Below are 24,326 nucleotides of genomic sequence, written 5' to 3' on the forward strand. Positions count from 1 at the left end.
GATTTGAACTCTGCATTTCGGAACTGTCCCACCCAATTCAGGATGGGTGGTCATCCTAAAAGGGTTGATGGAGGAGGGGAAGGGAGTAAGGGAGGAGGGACTTTAGTGTTTCATTTAATCCCCCCCCCCTCAAAAACAAACAAAAATAAAACCAGTAAAACTACTGAGCCACATGTGTACCATTTTGCTTATATATTGTATGACTATCTAACACCTTTTGTCCTTCTTTGCCTTTTCAGTCTGCACGCTCTTTGAACTGGAAACAGGGTCCTCGGTATTTTGGATGCCAACACAATCTAAATAATAAATACAAAACTGAATGCTATCTTTCCTTCCCCACCCAAGCACCACCCAAAAACATGATCCTAGGCATTTGTTTTGAAATATATTTGAAAGAGTTTTATTTTCTGCAAATGTTTGCAAGCAATGAGATTTTCTGAAAACTTGTTTAAAAAGGCAGACAAAGGAACAGTTAAAGCAGAGCATGTTACCCTACCTGCAACCTTACAAAGAAATTTTAACAGAGTCAGATGAAAAACAGGTGGATGAACAAAATGTTTCATGTACAAAAATAGCATTATTATAAAATAAAATAAATGATATAGAACTCCAAAACACTTTAGAACAAAAATAGCTACATGCAACAGAAAACATTTTATTATGGTTCTGTTTATGCATCAAAATTGAACAGAAATTTTGAAATCTTGATATTTGTTAGTGAAATGCACTGTCAGATCAATGAGGTGTCTTAGTGCTACTGCAATAATGACTTTAAAAGAAGCAACTGAATGAAGCTGAAACAACTGTTTTCATGATGTTTACTGATTTGTTTAGTACTTGGCTCTCAGAAGTATGTAATCTCTGTATTTGAATAATTTACTGATAACAGCTGACAATCCTAACATTGTAGTAGTTTTTCCCCAGAAAGAAACCCCATTTTTCTAAACATAGAAAATTTTAACTAATGTACAGAACCTTTTACAATTCTACATCTATGCTATAAAATACATACTGTACATATTAACGATCCCTACAGTTGTAGTTTTTTAATGGCTAGGTGTCCCACAACAGAGTTTATCTTCTTTGCAATTAACCTGAATCACACATGTTTTTAACTTAGAAAATGTCATGAACTTTGTAATGGCAAACATTACACAGAAGTTTAGGCAGAGTGAAAAACAACAACATTAAGATACTGCTAAATTAATTTCTTAGTGATCTCTCTCGATTATAATAGTTTTACATTTTTATATATGCACAATACCAAAAATATGCCTATTTCATGCTAAAATATTGTCTCATCTTTTTAGCTGAGGCAATCTGATACAGACCTAGCCAAAAATAAAAGCACACTATTAGGTTTGATGATAGCCGAAGACAACATCCTTTTTGAAAAATCACTCACCACAATTCAGTGAATGTTAACAGTGAATGACATGATTTTCAAAAGTGCTAGGCATCCACAAAGCTCAGTAATGTCAATAGGAACTTCAGGTGCTTAGTATCTTTGGGGAAAAAAAAATCAAACTAAGTTAGAAAAAAATTAATATGATTTCAATGAGTATAGTACAGATAATTCACAGACTCTTGCTCTTTTCACACTAGTGCTTAACATTTAATTCTTTTGAAAGCTGATTCTAAAAAAAACAAACAGAATCTAGAATGCTTTAAGAAAATGAATCATCTTTCACTCTCTATTTGTTCAGAATTATGTTTAAGCTAGTATTGCTTTTCACAGCTCACTGATAAATTAAGAATGTTGCAGAATAAAGTGAAATTTGATTTTACAGATGTATATGGGATAACAAAAAACATCATAGAAGCACAGAGGTAGAAGGCTTCAAGGAATTAAACCTGAGTTACACCATCATTACTCTCTAGATACCTAACATAATAAAGTTTTCTAATATCCTTTCAGCATATAACATCTTGTATCATTTGAAAATCTTTTTTTGGCTGCAGTACAACACAAACCATGGCATTATCAGTAAAGTCAGTTGCTTGTCTCTTAAAGATATTTGTCCTTATTCCTTTACTGGAGTAACATATTAATGCTACATACAATAAACAAGCATGGTATGTGGGGATGGATGAAGCATTTCATAAATATAATCTTAAGCATTTTAGTATAATTTTCCTTTAACAGTACAAGTAACCACACATACAGGATCTCTAAGATTTACTTTGAACAAATAAAGAGTGAACAGAAGAGCCTCACAAGGAAAAAAATATATATATATAATAGAAATCTGTCATCTTCAGATTCTACCATCAAAGTGCATTCTGAAAAAATAGCAAACACCCTTTTCTGTAGCACAGTGTCTCATAAAAACAAACCTGCCTTTGATTTCTGCTTTATTTAGAAACATTCCCCCTTTATCAGGAAAGGATGATGATAAATGCACAGCCTTTCACTTATGATATGCAAACATAAAAAGCAGTAAAGGTATCCTGCGTTTCCCTAGTCAAAATATAGATGTGAGCAATTTCCAATGTGAAGTATTTCACAGATTACTTCACCAAACTTTAGGCATGTATACAAGGTAAATTAAACTTCAGAAGGAAATTGTTTAAAAAAATGTAAACCTATTTAATTTTATTGACTGAAATTTTACTAATGTATTATGGAAACAAATGACAATATATTTTATGCACTGGAATCAACCTGTACATTTTATATTAATAATTTAGTTTTTAAACGATTGCTAATCAACATGTCAAACATGGTAAGTATATGAAATACCTGTTAAGGACAAAACAATTAATACAGGATTCCTTTAAAAAGGAATCGAATACAGTAGTTGCTTTAGCAGCAGATCTCAGGAAGTGCTTGGCTTCTACCATTTACAGCACCGCTACGAGGATGACATTAACCAATGAAACATCAATCAGAACAGAGGTTTAGACCTGACACGCTCTTTGATACTTGTTTAGGCAAACATTTGAAACACAAACAAACAGTGTGAACGTGGAATATTTCATATAGTTAGAAACAAGGATTTCTCAGCAAAATATACTTGAAGTATACTAATAGCCAATATCCCACAAACAAAATTTGATATTTACCACCACACATAAATTGTATGACTCAAATACTGTTTAATAGGACTTTTTTTTTGCATATCTTTTACCTTAATTCAATAGCAGTAAATATCTTCTTTAATTATACGGTGGCAAGTTTGAGTAATCTGTTTCAGCATTTATCTGACATTCCTAGAATCAGATGCATTTGCTGGTCTCTCACTGTACTTCTCTTCCCAGTTGTCAAATTTTAAGACACAACCTTCAATTCCCAGTGTATCTGGAAACAACAGTACCTTGTCTGTGTACCAAACCCAAAATGTAACGATACTTGTCTTTTTCTTTGCTTTCGTTAAAAAAAAAAACTTATTTAAGCAAGCATCAGAAGCAGCACTGACCACGTTCAATTGAGAGACACTGGCGGCTGCTAATTCATTCCAAAAACAGGTTACTAGATTACAGGCAAAGTAATGGTGTTCTATCGTTGCCTGAGCCATCTTCTGGAATTCTAGGCAGGAGAGCAGATCGGGTCAATCCCCAGAATTTTTGAGGAGTGAGATCTTTTTTAGCAGCTGTGAACTTCCACCCCATGTGATTCCCACAAATTCTGCACTGGGCTATAGTCCATGCATACCTAAAAAAAAAAAAAAAAGTGTTTTGGCAGGAGTCACATCATTCATGAGAACATTTTAATGGAACTGGAACACAGTTAAATAAGAAGAAAATATCAGTTTTAGTTTGGGATTTTCAAATGGGTTAATGGATTCAGGCACCCAATTCTCATTGATTTTTCAATAGGACTTGGACACCAAACTCCCTACGTCTCTTTGAAAATCTCAGCCTTCAAGATTATTACATTGTCTACAAAAAGTAGAATAATAAAAGCATTTTATTTCAGTATATATTTCAGTAACATGATTAATTATTGTGTGCCAATACAGGAGTCTCAAAATGCTTATCATAATAAACTTAAGCTATAAGGGATGGTTTTAAGGATCTATTTAAAGGAGAATATTAAATCCATCAGCAACCCCAAAAAATCAAAGAATGAGGCAAATTGTATGTGAATTATGACGGCCTTACAGGTGCAAGTTTTTTTTGTTTTTGTTTTTTTTAATTATTCTAAAATATGCTTGTCTATTCAAACCAAAAGCTTAAATGATTGTGGGAGAGATGGGCGGCAACTTTAAGGGAAACTAAACTTCAGTTGGAAGAAAGGATCATAGTAGTTGCTTAATAAAATAACAGATAAAGGACTGAACCTCCCCCCTCCCCCCCACAAAATCGCACCACACCCAAAAGGTCACATCCCGAGGTTTTATAGGGGAGAGCTCAGGACAAGGCTGGTTGCACAAGTACAAGCTGGCATCAACCTTTCAAATGTGTACTATCTAAAAGAATTAATTACTGTAATTTTATCTTAATTGATATCACTTCACCTTACCAAAACTTGTTCTGTGGAATAACCTTCTTTTGAAATAGTCCACGCAGAAACCATGAACAACTTTGACTGCTCTAAATTTGTTCCGTTTCCCCTTTGATTCTTGGCAGGATCTGAGACAGTTCCTGCACTTGTACATTTTGTTCTCCTCCTTGCCCTCTATCTCCTTCAAGTTAGAAAAATGGGATTTATTTGCATCTTTCACCTGCCGAAGTGTACACACTTTTTAAAGTGCTCAGAACTCAAATAGCTTAAAAATTAGGTTATTATTCCAGCAGTGCTACAGGTGCTAAGGAGTTTATTTATAAAATGGTTCAGGAATAAACTAACAAAATTAGGTTACTGTTCCAGCAGTGCACTATACACACTAAAGAGATTATTTCTAAAATGGTTCAGAAATAAATACCTTTGTTATTTTGAAAAATAAGTATTTTACTTCCTCAAACAGCAGAATGATATCACTGCAGATTTAAATAAGTATCTGGATAAGGTAATATTTCTATTTTTCAATTATTATTAAAGCATAGCTGACAGTTCATGGATTTTTTAAAAATATTGTATATAGGAACACCACCACGTAGGCATCACGTTTTCTGTATTTGCCTCTAAATTTTTTATCACCAAAGATAGCTGCAGAGAAACAATATGGCTTTTTTCAGAATTCATCTGTTTATGCTGTACAATTCCCCGTTTAAAATTATAAACTTCTGTTTGTGTTTTTTTGTAAGGACAAGACTGATCCCTACAGAATTAATTAATTTATGTTTTCCATAAACTTGTCTATGTCACAGACAGAGAAACTCTTAGGAAATAAATATCCCACTTATCTGCTCCAGAAGCTGGATTGTGTCTAAATATATTATTTAAAGTTTTCTATTTTATTTTAAAAGGTGGGTATTCAAAATCTCCAACCTACTTAAGAAGCTACTAGTCCAGTTATATGGTTTAATATAGGAAATTTTCCTTGTAATTTTTTTAGACAAGATGAGTAACATGACATGGTCTGAAATTATAAATACGCTAAATATTCTGCTTGGCATTTTACATCAACTACACTTGTAGGGAGGGTAGGGAAGGAGCTTCAAAGATAAACTGAGGAGATTGAGGGAGAACAGAAGTAAATTACACATAATCCTTTTCAAAGATCTATCAGATATTTGATAGTGAGGAGTCAGAAGTCAGTATTAAAGTGTGCACCACTTAACGTTTCTAATATGAATAAAATCTATACAAATCTATACATTTTAATCCATGAAAGACAGAATTCCCAACCACAAGCAATATAAACAACCAAAATAGTTTAAAACAAGGTCCTCAGATTAGTAAATAATCTCTGGTCATAACGAGAGACATTCACAGTTTACTATGTGGAAAGTTGTAGGGTTGGAGATTACATACTGAAGACAATTCAAATTGGGGATGGAGGAGGGAGGGAAGAAGCAACAGTAGTATCATCCTGGAGACTGAAATGTTTTTAAAAAGAATGAAAGACGTGATCCCATAGCTAACAGATTTTAAGATGATTGTTAATGTCACCGGACACTTTAGATGCTGGTTCTTTCTCCATCTGTGTGAAAGACTGGAAGCCCTTTGGGGACAGAGTGTCTATTTTACAATGAGGCCCTGATACCTGATTGGGGTCATTTGGTACTACTACAATACCAATGATAACACTTCCTGTTATATATAGTTATTTATCAAGACACTAGTTGGGTAATTAAAAGAGAATTATTCAAAAACAACTTTTAAAATATGGCAAAATCTATGTACAACTTTAAAGGCACAAGAGAATTCTGAATACATTTTATCTAACTTCTCCAATTTATTTTAGATTAAGAAGGAATACTAAATTTACTTTTTTCTTCATTTACAGTAGTTGAATGATCATTTTTAAGAGTTTAGAAAATAATGTAATGTCTGCTTCTCAGTGTTTGCAGGCCAGAATGCATTTAAATCAGAATTATTAATTTCTATTATTTGCTAATAAGATTTCTGAACTGTATTCTGTAATACTGGAGTACATTATTAGCAGAAAGAAATACTGTTTTACCCAGGAAACCAACTGTGCTCTGTAGAAGGTCGGCCACTCAGATTCAAGTTGCAGGCTTTGTACACTGTAAGGGTCTCATGGACATACCCATGAGGATTCACATATGCTGCCATAGGTCCGCACAAGGATAAACTACAATGGATAAATAAGAACCAGTTATGTACTTTGATAGTTTCTCAAGACATACATCAAAAAGGAAAACAGGGCTGAAAAGTGTTCATAAAATTAAAACAACTCCAATTAGAAAACGAATAGAGGAAGCAAACTGCCAAACACTTAAAAATATTTTGCATAAAAAGAAGTCTAATATGCTTGTAGACAAGATTTATTGAGTTAAAGTATTAAAAAATGGAATAAAAATAGGTATGTGCACCTTTATTACATGCGATAACGTCACAATAATTTTCCAAACTTTGTATAAATGTAGGGTCTGATCCTATTATCCCTTACTCAGAGTTAGTAATCTTTACTAACATGAGCAACTCCTGCTGACTACTTCCTAAGGCTCTGTTTCAGGAAAGGCACTTAAGCAAGTGCTTATATGCTTTCCTGAATATTATAAACGCATGCTTAAGTGCATTCCTGAATTAGGGCCTAAGTGTTTCTTAAAGGTGACAAGTTAATAACTGCAGGCCTGATGGAATGTTGGCATGGAAAATACCTCATTTGGAGTGGCTGATGGTCTTTACCTCAGCAATATGTAATTAAGGGCTAATCTACACTAACGCAGTAAGTTGACCTAAGTAACGCTACTTCAGTTATGTGAATAACGTAACTGAAGTTGACGTAGCTTAGGTCGATTTACCACGGTGTCTACATTGTGCTGTGTCGATGGGAGACGCTCTCCCGCTGACTTTCCTTACTCTTCTCAGGGATCTGGAGTACCAGAGTCGACGGGAGAGTGCTCTCCCATTAACTTAATCGACACCGCTGTATTGATCGCAGCAGTGCCGATCTACTGGTAAGTGTAGACATGGCCTTAGTGTAAACAAAATACAGGATAATTTGCCATTTACTTTTACTTGCCTCCACTGAGTAAAAACTTACAATGAAAACAAATAGCAACACTACTCAGCCTCTTAATTCTACCTTTAAAATTGAGCAGTCAGCAAAAATGAGCATTTATTGTCACACTATTGTCTCAATTTCAAAAAAGGAGTTAAAAAAGACACCCCACAAATGAACAACATAGCAGCAGCTTCTATCGTTTAGATAATTACTACAGCTGCTTATCACACGGATAAAACAAAACAAAAATATTACTATGAAGAGTCTTTGTTAAGCCAAGAAATCTTCTAACCTTCATATCATCATAGGTGACAGATAGATATTAGCAAAAAGAACAGGAATGGCTGAGCTATTACAAACATTGAATCTCTCCCCCCTTGTCAGTATTCTCACACTTCTTATCAAACTGTCTGTACTGGGCTATCTTGATTATCACTTCAAAAGTTTTTTTTCTCTTACTTAATTGGCCTCTCAGAGTTGGTAAGACAACTCCCACCTGTTTATGCTCTCTGTATGTGTGTATATATATCTCCTCAATATTTATTCCACTCTATATGCATCCGAAGAAGTGGGCTGTAGTCCACGAAAGCTTATGCTCTAATAAATTTGTTAGTCTCTAAGGTGCCACAAGTACTCCTGTTCTTTTTGCGGATATAGACTAACACGGCTGCTACTCTGAAAGATAGATATTAGTTATCCTGGGTGAAGCTGGAGACAAGGCCACCAGCAGTGGTAACTGTTTTCAAGAAATACTATCCTGACACAGCTATTAATGAGGACAATGGATAGGTCATACATATAAGAATGAATTGCCTACTACAACTCTTAGAATGATTTTTAGACTGTTTCACATCACGTCATATCCAATGATACATGTCTTTCTTGCTTCACAACATACTAATAGCACATCTATGATACTCAAATCACATATAGTAATCTGAAATCAGTGCTTGTTAAAATGTGGAAGTATTATGCACAACTGAGATTTTTTTCCCTATTACTTCTGAATTGGGTTAATCAGACCCGAAATATTACAGCGATATAGAAGAAGTTATACTCCAAAATTCACCATAAGAGTACAACCCTACACTGGCTGGGTGCTGAGCTAGATAATATAACATGGCCTTTCAAACTCCAACTTCTATTATTCTAAAGTTATCATAAATAACCATTTTGTTAGAGGTCTGTGGACTGGATGATGTCTTTGAATTTATTTTACCTATTTTGTTTTACACAGAGAATTTCCTATGAATATTTATTGATCAGCTCAGAACGATCTCAGAAGAATACAAGCAAAGAGAAAATGAGAGTTGTAGGAAGAGCAAAACTATGAATACATACCCAATTTTCATTTATTGTTTTCCAAAGAAGAGACTAAACTAATTAAAAACTCACCTGAATATTTCATTCTTAGTTGTTATTTCTGTGTCTTGACATTGCTTACAACAAAGAGATGTACACTTCAAAAGAAAAACAAATACACTATCAAAAGGACAACTTTACTCACTTCTGCATATTTGTCATCGAAGTAACATAATCACAAGCTTTTTTGGTTTTGTTTTTTTAAAAGAAAAGGCCTCTGACTATGTAATTATAATAAATTAGGAAAAGGTCTATTCTTTCAAGAGCTTTTGAAAAACTAATACATCTAGAGAAATACAAAGATGTTGCTATTTAATATGTAACACAGAAAAGGAGGACAAGTACAAACATGCATTTTTAATTTCTGCAAAATGTATTAAGTTCTGAAATACTGGGAGTGCTTTTAACTTCAAGAAAAAATATTTTGTAACATTAAATGGATTGATTCCCTCACCATCCTTTTTCTTATTTCCCCCTCTGAAGTACTATAACAGATTAATCTATCACTTAAAATTACTAGAAAGTAAGCTGGAACAGAACAATTCATTACTGGCCTTTCCCAGAAACTAAGCCTTTAAAAATAAGTTCATAATAATACTTTATTCCAGTATAAATTTTTGGGATGTAAAATATTTCCCATCTTTAAAAAAAAAAAAGAATAATACTTTTGAAATTGTCAGTGAAACAATTTAAGAAGTTTATGGGACAAAATGTTATTTTAACAATGTTCACTTAAAACTATTTATGTAAATCACAGTTCGTACTTTTGGTTCCAACTAAGTTCTGACTCCTACTCCTCGTGTCCTATCTCCTGCTCACTTCAGCATGTTGCTCCTTTTGTCTCCTCTTATTTATGCATTTTTGGGATGCGCACTATACCCTGAATGACTTCCCTCTAATAATGTGCCAACTGTCATTACTTTCCTTCCTATCCCTCAACACCCACTTCTTTTTGCCTTACTTCCCCACCACTGACCCATTCCTGTGTGCCATCTTCTATTGTTCTCTCATTCTACTGCACTTAGTTTAAAATTATCAGAATTTAAGCATCAGACACCACCCATATTCTCCTTTATTTTATTCTTTGTCCATCCTTCCCTTCTTACCAGCTTCTTTATCTGGTGTTTCAATCACTAGGACTGTCTGATTTATAATGTAAACTTTCTGGGGAAGGAATCATGTATGTATTATTTCTGTATAGTGCTATGCACATTTTTAGCTCTATATAAATATTAAACAATAATAAACTGTTTATCATAAGAGCAGTGCAAGTTTTATTCACAAAACCCATTACTAATGCAATACATTTCACATGCATCAAATGTCATAAAGGCAACAGGCCAGATTCTGACCTCAGTTACAACACTACGTCAGGAATAAATCAGAATTTGGCTGATTCTGTATGTAATCAATTTAGTGGCCTTCATATTATATATTACTCCAACTAATACAATAGTTAGAGAGATTTATATAATACATTTTTACAGCTGGATCTTCACATGTACACTAGTGTCCTATATTGTTGGGCAAGGAAAGACTATATATTAAAATCAATGCTATATATTTCATAAGGGCAGGTCAAGTCTCCTAGTCTCTTTTAGGATTTATAAAAAGATGTACCTAATTCTGTAGATGAGCAGTTCTTGGAATTGCATGAATGTTAACATTAGAGCATTTTATAATTTCAGCCACAGGAAAGGGGTGGCTAATCTCCTAAATGATTAGAGAAATCCCATCTGAAAATTTTCCCAACACAGCCCTAGAATCATAGAAACGTAGGGCTGGAAGGAATCATGGGAGACAATCTAGTCAATCCTCCCATGCTGTGGCAGACCAACCATGCCTAGACCATCCCAGTTTGTGGAATCCCCATCACTGGAGGTTTTAAAGAACAGGTTAGACAACCTTTCTTGGTAACCTATTCCAGTATTTAATTATTCTTATAGTTAGAAACTTTTTCCTAATATTTAACCTAAATCTGTCTTGCTGCAGATTAAGCCCATTACTTCTTGTCCTACCTTCAGTGGACGTGGAGAACAATTGATCACAGTCTTCTTTATAACAGCTCGATGAACCATCGGCTAGAGGGAACTTTGACTTAACATATTTGAAAACTGTTATCAGGTCCCTCTCAGTCTTCTTTCTCAAAATTAAACATACCCAGTTTTTTTTTAACCTTTCCTCATAAGTCAGGTTTTTTAGAGCTTTTATAATTTTTGTCCACATCTTTCCTAAAGCATGGCACACAGAATTGGTCACAATACTTCACCTGAGGTCTCACCAGTGCCAGGTAGAGAAGAAAATTACCTCCCTTCTCTTACATACGACGCTACTCTTAATATACCCCAGAATGATATTGGCATTTTACAGAGCTGCAGCACATTGTTGGTACATATTCAGTTTGTGATCCACTGTAATCCTCAGATCCTTTTCTGAAATATTACCATATAGCCAGTTATTCCCCATATTGGTGATTTTTTCTTCACAAGTGAAATACTTTACTGATTCATCTTGATTTCAGACCAATTTGTCAAGGTCATTTTGAATTCTAATCATCTTCTCCAAAGTGCTTTCGACCCCCTCCGAATTTAGTGTCAGCCACAAGTTTTTAAGCCTACTCTCCACTCCATCATCCAAGTTATTAATTAAAATATTGAATAATACTAGCCTCTAGACAGAGCCCTGTGGGATCCCACTAGATGTGGCCTCCAAGTTTCACAGAGAAGTATTGATAACTACCCTTTGAGTATGGTCCTTCAACCAGTTGTGCACTCACCTTATAGTAATTTCATCTATATCACATTTCCCTAGTTTGCTTATGAGAATGTCATGTTGAACCGTGTCAAAAGCCTTACTGAAAATCAAGATAGACTATATCTACTCCTTCCCCACCAGTAACCCTGTCAAAGAAGAAAATTAGGTTGGTCTGGCATGATTTGTTCTTGACAAATCCATGTTAGCTATTACTTATTACCCTATTTTCCCTAGTTGCTTACAATTTGATTGTTTAGTAATTTGTTCCACTTTCTTAGTTAGGCTAGTTGGTGTCTAATTTTTCAGGTCCTTTCTGTTCCCGTTTTAAAAGATAGGTACTATGTGTGCCTTTCTGTAGTTCTCTCGGACCTCATCCATCCTTCATGAGTCCTCAAAGATAATTGTTAATGGTTCCGAGATTGCTTCAGTTAGTTCCTTAAGTACCCTAGCGTGAATTACCGTATATACTCGTTCATTAGCCCGCTCGTTTATAAGCTGATCCCCCCAAAATGGATAGGTAAAAATAGCAAAAACTGTATGTTCCTTTCACAAGCCGACCCTATATTTCAGGGGTGGGAAAACTTTGGCTCCCAGCCCGTCAGGGTAAGCCACTGGCGGGTCGGGACATTTTGTTTACCTGGAGCGTCTGCAGACATGGAGCCCGCAGCTCCCAGTTGTTGCGGTTCACTGTTCCCAGCCAATGGGAACTGCGGGGCTCCATGCCTGCAGTCGCTCTAGGTAAACAGAACGACAATCTATTAGATCAGGGATCGGCAACCTTTGGCACGCGACCCGCCAGGGTAAGCACCCTGGCAGGCCGGACCAGTTTGTTTACCTGCCGCGTCTGCAGGTTCGGCTGATCGTGGCTCCCACTGGCCGCGGTTTGCTGCTCCAGGCCAATGGGGGCGGCGGGAAGCGGCGTGGGCCGTCACTTCCTGCCTGTATTAGATATTCAATACAATGATTCCATAGAGTTTAAAATCATCAAATTTTGGTATAGACCCATTTATAAGCTGACCCCTGCTCTGTGATGCGTCACTTTTTTAACAAAAATATTCAGCTTATGAACGAGTATATACGTTAAGTATCCTAGCCTGCTGAATTGAGCATCTCTAACATCTAAACATTCTTTAACTAATTCTTTCCCTATTCTGGTTTGTGTTCCTTCCCCCTTGTTAATATTGATTGTGTTAAGCATCTGGTCACCATTAACCTCTTTAGTGAGGACTGAAACAAAATAGGCCTTAAATACCTCAGCCTTCTGTCATCTGTTATTAACTCTCAAATGCTCCGCTCTGTGCATTTCTTGTAGCTCTTTCATGTGAAGTTCGTGCATGTACGCTAGATTGACAGCCCATTTGAACACATAGCTATTGTAATTCCTGTGTTAGATAGTCTTGGTTAATTTTTAGTTCCAGAAAACCCATATTAAAAGGACAACAAAAGACAAGTTTTAAATCATCTTGGAATCCTGTTGCTTATTAGGATAGTAGATGTTTGAATGTAAAAATCCTTTCAGTCCAATATTTATGTAGTCTTATCACTGTAGGGATATATCATACTTTATAAAGCACTAAAATCCACTCCACTTATCATGGCACAGCAATATTTCATTACTGTATGTTTTACTGTAAATGCGTTCTGATTTTAGAAAGAATGGTACTAACTGCATCAGGCTTCTAGCACCATCTCTTGGCTGGCACAGTACAATAAAGTGTTGGAACATCATTTAAAAAATATAATTGTCATTCTTTCAAGACGAAAAAAAGCCAGCAAGTACTTTAGTGATAGGGGAAAAAAAGGATAAAATGCACTGCAAGTCTGCGGCTAAATATAATGTGCCAGCCAATCTCAGTGGACTACATATTCTATCAAAGTTAAAAATAAACAGGAAAAATAAAAAGTTCTAAAAAATACCACTTCTTAAAATATAACTTGGAAATGGCAGAATTTTTTTTTGTTATAGATTATACAAACTACTCTTTTTACCTGGTGACACTAAATCAAAGTACCGTAAATTAAACATAAATAAGATACTTACTTTGTTCATAATATCTAATTCACAACGCAGTCGCTGAATAGCGCTTCCTATTTTAAGCAGCTGAATACGTAATGAATCATCAATTGGCAGGCAAGCAGCAACTCTGTAAGAAAAATCTGGAGAAAAGCACCATGCCTGTTACAATGTAAGAAATAAAATATGGATGTCTTTTATTCAGTTCTCTATGTATGCACAATGCTTTTCTAAACAAGAGAAATAAACTTGTACTAGCAAAAATGTACACTTTTCACACACTGTATCCAAGTGGCAATGTTGGCTCTAATACCAACATTTGCTTAAGTGTTATATCATGGGAAGGATAAGCATTTTCTGAGTGCATTCATTTCTGTAGGGTTCCTTCCCCCCCCGATTTGTACACAGAACAAAAACATAACAATAGTCTCACGTTTCAGTTTTGATATACTCAAGTGATTTTTATTTTTAAAAAATTATATAAAAATCAGCTGCCTTTAACCAGACGTTGGAATTTATGTGGTCATAAGGTAATGGACTTTACCGTATTCATTCTTGTCCTTATGTCATCAAATCACTGTTAGACCACAGGACAAGCACAGGCCTGATATACTACTACATGGTCAGTCAGATATACTACATCTCATGGTCAGTCAGAAAATTCAAAAGCTGGACTTTCCAGCTTTAAACATTAATTTCTACCAGTTCAGAAAACAACTGCTAAAAGTGTGTTGGGAAAATTTTTGATAAAGGTGCTTTGTTAATGGACCAGTACATGCGTTCAGTACACATAATCTCTTCCCAGTAGTAGTCGTGGGCTAGCCAGCAAGAAAAAAAAAAAGATCATTACCTTTAACAAAATATGAGGGGAGAAAATACAAATTTGCTGAAAACCAAGCAACATAATTTTACAATACCTATTGGATTTGATGGAAGAGATTCATCTTTAAGATTTTCATCCCACTCATGTAGTTGCCACTTGACTCTTTCCATTAAGGTTTCCTTTCATTAGAAGAAAAGCGTAATTTAAATACACATTTTTTTCCCCTTTAAAATAAAAGCAAAACGGGGAGTGAGCTATTGGCCTCTAGTGGACATTATCTTTTAAAAGACTTAGTGCAAAGACAGTTTATCTACATGTCTACATATTTTGAGCTAATAAGTTAAAAATCAGCCTAGGTTTCCCATCTGGCAAGGTGGGAACACTTCTCAGAAAGAGAGAACTGATCAGTTTGGAAAAGAAATTAACTATCTTTAAAGGATTTCTATATTATGGTAGTATCAGGGTGGTTGGTAGCAGAACTGCCCCCCTTCTTCCTCTTGTGACAGGACACAAGGAGTGAAATCCTGGTCTCACTGAAGTCAATTTCAAAACTTCCACTGACTTCAGTGGCACCACAAGATTTCATAGATGAGGTAATACACGAACAGCCAGGGCTGGTAGTGCTCAAGTTCTTCACAGGATGTATATTCCGTTTTGTTTATAATGATTGTGGTAAAGATTGAGCAGACTTTACTGGGAGGGAGGGGAATATCTGATTAATTTAGTGCTGATTAAAGATTCTAATTGTGTAGTTTTTTAATTAAAGTGAAGCTTTCAGTACTGGATCAACTATTAGGGTAGGTCATATTCGGTGGGGGTCCACGGTTTCTATAATTCATGTACAAACACTATAAGATAGCAAATAAAAATCCAAGCTACTGATTTGGAAATAAAAACAAAAATTGTTATTGTGTTGAGTATTTTTGCAGTAAATATGTGTAAGTTTGTTAAAGATATTTTAAAATGTGTGTCATTTTGGCTAATGTTTTGATAATGCCACAGTTAGTACTTAGAAACACGAAATAAAAATAGATTATATGGTTTTGTGCTACTTAATAATGAAATACCCAAAAGCATAAAATTGATTATAGCTCCCTGGGTAAGATCTGGTTTATACTTACAGCATCATATAAAGAGTAGAGCCATGGAGGCCAAGAAGTCAAACTAGCACAGTGAAACTTCCGCTGGAACAGAAAACATAACATTTACTTTTGAATCATAATATTTCTGTAAATCTTGTACAAACAGATATAGGGGAGGGAGAGGAGAAAATTATCTGGGAAGACATCTACTTATTTAAAAATGCCTTGAAATGTCAATCAACATAACACCACTGGGGACTTGTTACCATATTCAATCCAAAAATCGCAAAATATTTTGCAAATGTATTAAGATCCACAGTACCCACGTTGTAGATTTACAAACAAACAAACAGAAATTAAATCTCATTTAATGACAAATAATCAACAAGCAGACGTGGTCTTTAAAGATACATCATCACCTTCAAATCTAGTCAGTTTTATAAAAAGTTAACAGTAGTTTCAGGTAATTTGCCTGTCCATTAGCCCATGGTTAATTTTTGTGGGTTTTACAATCACTTTTTTGTATATTAAACATATTTATCCCTCTCCTGTTGCTATATGAATGATCCCCTCCATCAATGGGGGGTGAGGATGGGGAAACTGACTGACTACACAGGGTAAACAATGAAATTATTATAATCAAATGCTGCCAAATGCACATGCAAACTAAAAAAAATTGAGAACAATGGGCCAGATAATTAGCTGCTGTATACTGTCCCCCTGACTTCAAACGAATATTTTTAAAGAATTAGCAATGGTAAGTGATACTTGTAAAAACCACAGGTAAAAGTACTCACATAGATGTTTGATTTTTAAGTTGCCAGTGTCCCCAAATGACAAGTTAAACACACACAAAAATCTGTGGACAAGCCAGAAACAGAATCCAGATCCCCCAAGTCTCAGCCCTGTAGTAGTCTAGTAAGTAGATCCAAAGAGTGCTTCCTCATAGTAAAACAGTTGTTGAGTAAGGACATTTCATATTAAATAAAAAACTGTGGTCAAGTCATGAGTCCATTGCTATCTAAATTCTAACTGAAAGGTAAAAATATTTTTATGTGGCAATCGTCAGTGCTAAACATTTTCAAGAATGCTTACCAAATATCAATGCTTATTCCCAATCTATTGGAAGCCTATTTAAACAACATAGGCACTTATTGTTTCAATTTAGATATATTAAGTATTGCATAAAAATACTTATATCATACTTTAACAGTGTTCTGTTAAGGACAATTCAGGTTCAAATGAAGTGGAATGGGAAAGATGTGTCACAAGAAGATGAGGAAAACTTAAAAGCACTGGGAATGTATTCACTGAAGGTATAATGAGTAACATTACTGAAGTGCCTTTAAAATCAAATAATAATTGCATTATTGATACCATGATTGTGGTATAAGACCCTAAAAAATAGAAATAGAATAGATTTTACTCTACTTAATAGACTGCACACACACACACAGTTTGAGATGTAGAAGAAATCATAACCACGATTACTGTAAAATTCTACGGTCAAGAGTGACCTGTGTTAGCTGAATTGTTCTCAAATGTGAAAACAAGTAACAGGATCACTTGATTTCTGCTCTAAAGAAACGGCACTACAACATACAGAGTGGATTCAGAGAAACAGCATGAAAGGGAAAAGGCTCAGCAACGTCATTTTTCAATGTTCAACCTGTCCAACCGTAACACACTGTTTTTCAGTTGTTCAAAAAAACAAATCAAACCTCTGCAGCGAATGCTTGTTTCAAGGAATTAACAAAAGAATGAGAGAGATTAAGAATATTAGCAATAATGAGGAAGTCACAGGCTACTTCCTGGGAATTAATGATTCTCTAGGAAGGCTGATGCCCCAACACAAAACAAGGACATCTATTATGACTGATTTCTGCAGTGAAAATGCTTTGGTCATTACACACTTAGGGACCTTTTACTGAGAGACTGAACTCAAGTACACAGGACTGGCATTTTATTTTATTTCTTTATTTAAAGAAACTAGTGTGGGTGTCTTAACAGTTGCACCTACTGCAATGGTCTAGCTAAAAATCTGTCAGCATTTAATTATAAGCCCTTATTTTCAGGGATATTACTAGGTCAAATAATCTTCCTTCAGAAATCTTGGCATGTGAAGGTACCAAGCCAAAAATTCCTTGTTCATTTTTATTCTAATAATTTGAAAACTTTATATTGTTCACTGGCATATGAGAAATGAGTACGGTGGGTCTCTGTCCATTTGCTAATGGACAGAGGTTTACTCTCCAAAAAAACAAACACCACAACTGGTCCTAACTGGTACCTTTGGCCTCGTCTACACTAGAAAGTTCGGTTGACGTAAGCCACTTTGTGTCTACCTAGCTATGCATATCTACATTTCAATTTGTCTTCCATTAACATATGCTCTCCATTAAGCCAACACAGTAACACCATCTCCCTGAGCAGTGTTGAGCCATGATCAACGTACTGAGGTCGATGCAGCATGAGTGTAGACACCGTATTACCTATTTCAGAGTAGCAGCCGTGTTAGTCTGTATCCGCAAAAAGAACATGAGTACTTGTGGCACCTTAGAGACTAACAAATGTATTTGAGCATAAGCTTTTGTGGGCTACAGCCCACTTCTACGGATGCATCAAATAAATTTGTTAGTCTCTAAGGTGCCACAAGTACTCCTGTTCTTTTTGTGTTACCTATGTTGACCCTAACAGTCCTTCCAGCAGCTGTCCCACAAACCCAGACACTAACCACTCTGGTCACAACTGTGAACTGCGCTGCCCAGGGGTCATGAATCATAGAATGTCAGGGTTGGAAGGGACCTCAGGAGGTCATCTAGTCCAACCCCCTGCTCAAAGCAGGACCAATCCCCAATTAAATCATCCCAGCCAGGGCTTTGTCAAGGTGGATTCTATCACCTCTCTAGGTAACCCATTCCAGTGCTGAAGAACAGAAGACAACACCCCCTTTAAAACCATGTGAATTTTTGAAATGCCTTCTCCTGATTGTCCATCGTGGCGAGCACACCTAGCAGCTATCTGTTTGGTGCAACAGCCCAGGCGACCATGCCAGCTACATGTTCCAGATGTGCTCCAGCTTGGAGTGGACAGGACATATTGGCCTCCTGGGCAAAGAGGCTGTGCAAGCACAGCTATGTAACATGGACATCTACAAACAGATTGCAGGTGGATGCAGGAGACGGAGTACAACCGAGATCAGTGCCAGTGCTACATGAAAAACAAAGGAACTGTGTCAGGCATATCAGAAGAGGTCACCAGTCAATCCTGTGCTGAGCTACAGATCTGCTGCTTTTACAAAGAGCTCTAGGCGATATTGGCAGAGACCCCATCACCTTCCCGCACACTACTGTGGATACCTTTTAGGAGCCCAAATCACAGGCCCCGGACATGAACAGCAAGAATAAGGATGGGGGACATGTAACTGGGAGTGGGAGGAGGGAGTTGAGCTATGTCGCAAGCCAGGACCTGTTTGAGATTCCACCGACGTCCAGTTGGTTACGGTATTCAAGCATGGGAGACCCTGATGCAGGGGAAGGAATCTCCGGTAATCGTGTAAATTTATTTCTCATTACAGTGACTGATAAATGGACCATATTTAAACAAAAAAGTGATAGGTATGATATTTTGAGCCGGAGCAAGTACTCGAGTAGACAATGGTTTGAGGCCTTTGTACGGGACATTATTATTATTATTACAGTATTATCTGCCGACATTGTGAACCTTTTCCATTTTTAATTGCAACATTTTCTATTAGATCCTTTCCTAAAGTTCTCTAACATGCTCTGAACAGCAGTGGAACAAGATAGTTCAAGGTCAGTTAAAAACCCACTGTCCTAATATTCCGGTGGCGAAAGCTCAGGACATGGACAACTTTGTGCTGGAGATGAATAAAGAATGCTTGGAATTGCAATGTCCCCACACTGTGAACCTGCTGCAGGGAACACCCCATTTTATGTTACATGCATCTGTAGCACTTGTTATAAATGGAACAGGAAGACTGAACAATAAAGCTGTTGCAAGGTTGAGTTCACCAATCTAAAGATACTGTATTAGCACTTTCTTTAGAATGGAAAGCATTTGATTCACTGTGTCTGTCCTTGTCTGTAATTGTTTGACAGCCAATATTGTAAAGTACTAACATTGAGATGTACATGTGACGCTGGCAGGCCAGATGCTAGTTCTTACTCAGGCTGCAGGCATTAGCTAAGAACTGACAGCCTCGCAGCTGGGGACCAGACCAGGTCACCAATGTGTTAGTTTTGCTCTTATAAGAATGTACAGTAGAACCTCAAGAGTTACAAACTGACTGGTCAACCAAACGCCTCATTTGGAACTGGACATACATTATCAGGCAGCAGCAGACACACACACAGCAAATACAGTACAGTACTGTGTTAAACGTAAACTACTAAAAAGAATAAAGGGAAAATTAAAAAAAGATTTGACAAGGTAAGGAAACTGTTTCTGTGCTTGTTTCATTTAAATTAAGATAGTTATAAGCAGCATTTTTCTTCTGCATAATACAGTTTTGAAACTTTACTAAATCAATATTCAGTTGTAAGCTTCTGAAAGAACCACCACAATGTTTTGTTCAGAGTTATGAACAACCTCCATTCCTGAGGTGTCGTAACTCTGAGGTTCTTACCTTATAAGTCATTTATATATTATTGATTCTCCCAAATTCTTTATGGTGTTAGCAAAGTGCATTTGACTAGTAAGGCCAGAGTATTGGTCCATAACCTGTGAGTGACTTATCCGCAGGAACTTATGATTGAATATTAGACAATAAGAGATCCAACTCTGTGGGAAGACAGATGTCCAGGAAAGAGACCCCCTCAAACTACCAAAAGAGTCTACATAGATATAGGCAGGACTGTTTGGTAAGGAACAATTATTATTGCAGATGCTTTCTGCAGTGATGAAATGGGGATCCATTAAAAGATGTCTTGGGGAATTGCCAGTTGTCAGGAATAGTGACTTGCTTAGAATTCCCTTTTTTGCTTATCAATGTAGCCTACAAATACCATAAAGGAAATTCCATAAGTAATGAGGTAAACAAAAACATTAAAACATAAAATATGGCAAAAAAATTAATCATAGGAAAATATTTTTTCCATTCACAAAAGGGGTTTCTTTGTTTCGTACCCCATAAAAAAATATAGACATATTGGGAATTAGGTAGGGAAATGAAACCTGCCATCATCCCACCAGTTATACAGGGGAGAGACACAAAGGCCAGCTCTTTAACTTACACCAAACGTGGTAATGTATCTTTTCTTTCTGGATAGTATTGAACTAATCTCTGATTAAATTTTTGATTACATAATTCCATTTGAGCTTGTTATTTGACAATCTCAAATAGTTATTAAATTCAAACATGCAGCAACAGTACAGACTGATTAGATTAGCAGAGTGATTGCATTAGCTACTGTAATTTGAGCTCTTGCACTACTAGATTGAGCATCAGCATCACTTGAGCTTCAACTCACTTCCCTGATAGGCCAACTAGGTTGAGCTTAAAACACCTCTTAATTTAAAAAAAGAACAGGAGTACTTATGGCACCTTAGAGACTAACAAATTTATTAGAGCATAAGCTTTCATGGACTACAGCCCACTTCTTCGGATGCATAGTCCTGTAGTCCACGAAAGCTTATGCTCTAATACATTTGTTAGTCTCTAAGGTGCCACAAGTACTCCTGTTCTTTTTGCGGATACAGACTAACACGGCTGCTACTCTGAAACCTCTTAATTTAAGGGAGAGGTTTTTGTATGTGGACGGGAATCGAGTTAGGGGCAAGACTTGAGTCATAACTAGAGCTAACTGTGCTGTGAAGACACACCCTTAGGTTCTTTTGAAATTTCAGCCAATTGGCACAGCTGCAATGGTGCAACTCCACGGCATAGGGAAGGAGATAGGATTTGCACCAGTGGAGCATACTTTGGGGAAATAAGTGAAATTGAAGTTAAATTCCGGTCAATCATGACTAACACCTTATTAAAGTGCAATAGCAGTTTCTCCTCTTCTCTTTTTTAAAAAAAGTGAATTCAATTCTCAAAGTTAAGTTTCAGCAGCATAAAGCTGCATCTTTAAAAAGGAGAGGAGGAAATAAAATAGTTAAGATTCTCATAGAAACACCAATTCATATATACTATGCTCTCTTTCACTTGTTATTAGAACGTACAGATAGAGCATATGCAACATAGGCAAATAAAGGTTTCTATGTGAACCTTACGTTTTGCATCTCCTGACTTTTAAATATGTAACCTTAATATTGCATTAAATCAAATTAACGTTCTGAATTTAAATTTCAAAATATATAACCAAAAATTACATACTAGCTCTTCTGAGCATGAAATATTTGTGTTCAACACAAATGCCAAGAACATATGCCAAGAACAATGAAGTAGCATTAGAAGTATGTAGAATTTGTCCAAAACAAATGGGTTAAATACAAATACTGTAGTTCTCTGGTAGACATAATTTACTGGGCAGGTTATTAGGCACTGAAGTATGCAGAAATATTTTGTATATAATTTCAGACATGGGTACATATCTCTTCATATATTCTCAATATGATAATTACAACATGAATGTGCTCAAAAATAGGCTATATTTCAGCTTCTTAGGGTTAACTACCAACTTCTCAGGTGGGAGAATCGAGATGTAACTACACACCTGATTTCTTTTGATTCCTGCAGAGGTTTGGTCTTCAGAAAGGCTGGATTTGCATTTTCTGTTGATGAGTTACTTTCTGCAGGTGATGAACTCTGGCCATAAAGCACCTTTTTTCACTGCAAAAGTGTGGGGCAACCTGATTAACATATGCAGGGAGGGAGGGACTTGCAATCAGCTTTGCCCTACCTTCTTTCTGATTCATTTCAATAACGAGGGTGAAACAGGATTATATTTAAGCAAAAAGGCATTAAGCAAATATCAGTTTGGGATATTCAGGATTCTTGTGTTATTCAGAAAGGGGCATGTTATCATAATTTGTATTGGATTAACACATAGGGGCCTCTGATCTTAAAACATGACACTGTCAATTTATTAAAAAAGACCAAGTAACTTCTATTTCTTGTATTATATTGTCAGCCTGTTCATGAACCTCATTTATAAAATTTCCTTTACAGTATTTAGTAGAAGACAGTAAAATGCATCCAGCCTACGAGATTGTCATCTATGGTCTAGGATCACCAATCCTAACATGAGAGGAAAAAACTATGTATTTAAATACAAAAAATTAAGCACAATGGAACCTCACTGATTTGCACTTTGTTAAACTGCACAGCTGCAAAAGGAAAGTAGACTTCCAAGTTTGCTGTTCAGTGAGGAAGTAAACACAGCAGTTCCGATGTTGGGGAAGTCGCCTCCCTGTGGATAACTACAGGAATACAGTATCACCGATGGATTACCTTTCACCCACATATCAAATGCCTGGAAGGAGATTAGACCACTTGCAGATGCTACTCATGCTCTTCCACTGGTGCAAGCTCTCAGTGCTCCCACAGATCAATAAAGCCACAAAAAGAAGCCACCTCTGCCCTTCAGCTGAATTTACCCAGCCACAGAGAAAAGACAGGAAATGATGGCACTCTAAAATTTTCCACTACAAATCAGCTACCACATCCCTCTTCTCTCCTACTGCCAGACCAAAGCCATGGCAGCAGCACCAAGACAGGAGCAGAAGCAGAGGCAGTAGTAGCAGCACTGATGGCCAATAGTTTTCGAGTCAAAGCTAAGCCCAGGGTAGGGTTACCATTCGTCCGGATTCCCCCGGACATGTCCGGCTTTTTGAGCTAAAAGTAGCGTCCGGGGGAAATTTGTAAATGTCCGGACTTCGCCCCCCATGCAGAGCGCGCGCGGCTAACAGGGCAGCCGGCCAGATGATGCCACTTACATGGGGCTCCGACAGCCAGAGAAAGCCCCTCCTCCTCTCCCCTGCAGCAGAGATCACTCCCTCTCTGTATTCGCAGATCACCAGCCGCCAGTTCACACCGGCAGTCTGGAGCTGGTCTGAGCGGCAGGGTAAGGGGGCCAGGGGGTCGGAGAAGGGGCAGGGAGGTTCTGGATGGGGCAGTCAAGAGACGGGCGGGGTCGGGAGTTCGGGGGGGGGCTTTTTTGGGGGGGTGGATAAGGGTTGGGGCAGCCAGGGTACAGGTAGGGGGTAGGGTCCTAGGGGGCCAGTTAGGATGGGGGGAGGGTCTCAGGACGGGGCAGTTAGGGGACAAGGAACAGGGAGGTTTAGGTAGGGGGTGGAGTCCTGGGGGGCAGTCAGGGGACAGGGTCCCAGGAGGGGGCAGTCAGGGGACAAGGAGCGGGGGGAGGGTTGGGGGTTCTGAGGGGGGCGGGAAGTGGGAGGGGCAGGGGCGGGGCTAGGACAGGACGGGGCGGGGCTCCTCCCATCCTCTTTTTTGCTTGCTGAAATATGGTAACCCTAGCCCAGGGTATGTCAAGAAGCCCTTCTATTTGCCCACAAAGAACAACATATCAACTTGCTGACCCTATCCCCAGCTCTCAGTATTCTACAAACCTCACTAATCAGCGTTAGATTAGTGAGGTTCAATTATGTACATGAAAAAGAAGCCTAGTTTAGAAAAAACAAACCAGGTACAGTTACAGAAATGGCCAGAAACACAATGCAGAACACTAACATAAGCAAAGTAGCAAATGTTTATGTCATGTGGGACTTTTTCTAAAGCCTTACTAAAATCAAGATACATCACAGGTACTGCTTCCCCCCATCCAGTAGACCAGTAATCCTGTCAA

At 37.1% G+C, this 24,326-nt stretch overlaps 1 protein-coding gene across 4 annotated transcripts in view; it reads right to left on the reverse strand.

Annotated features, from left to right (window-relative positions):
- Window positions 1–384: 384 nt before the first annotated feature.
- CRBN (cereblon) overlaps window positions 385–24,326 on the reverse strand; it is a 44,371-nt gene continuing 20,429 nt past the window's right edge. For all 4 annotated transcript variants that reach the window (XM_054034607.1, XM_054034605.1, XM_054034604.1 and 1 more), the window contains 6 exons: window positions 15,595–15,657; window positions 14,568–14,652; window positions 13,678–13,793; window positions 8,916–8,980; window positions 6,513–6,644; window positions 385–3,655 (listed from right to left, as the gene is read on the reverse strand). In XM_054034607.1, coding sequence (XP_053890582.1) covers window positions 3,478–3,655; window positions 6,513–6,644; window positions 8,916–8,980; window positions 13,678–13,793; window positions 14,568–14,652; window positions 15,595–15,657 — 639 coding nt within the window. In that variant the 3' untranslated portion in view covers window positions 385–3,477. The remainder of the gene's footprint in view (window positions 3,656–6,512; window positions 6,645–8,915; window positions 8,981–13,677; window positions 13,794–14,567; window positions 14,653–15,594; window positions 15,658–24,326) is intronic.

This window comes from Malaclemys terrapin, chromosome 7, assembly GCF_027887155.1.
Source record: "Malaclemys terrapin pileata isolate rMalTer1 chromosome 7, rMalTer1.hap1, whole genome shotgun sequence".
Lineage (NCBI taxonomy): Eukaryota > Metazoa > Chordata > Testudines > Emydidae > Malaclemys > Malaclemys terrapin.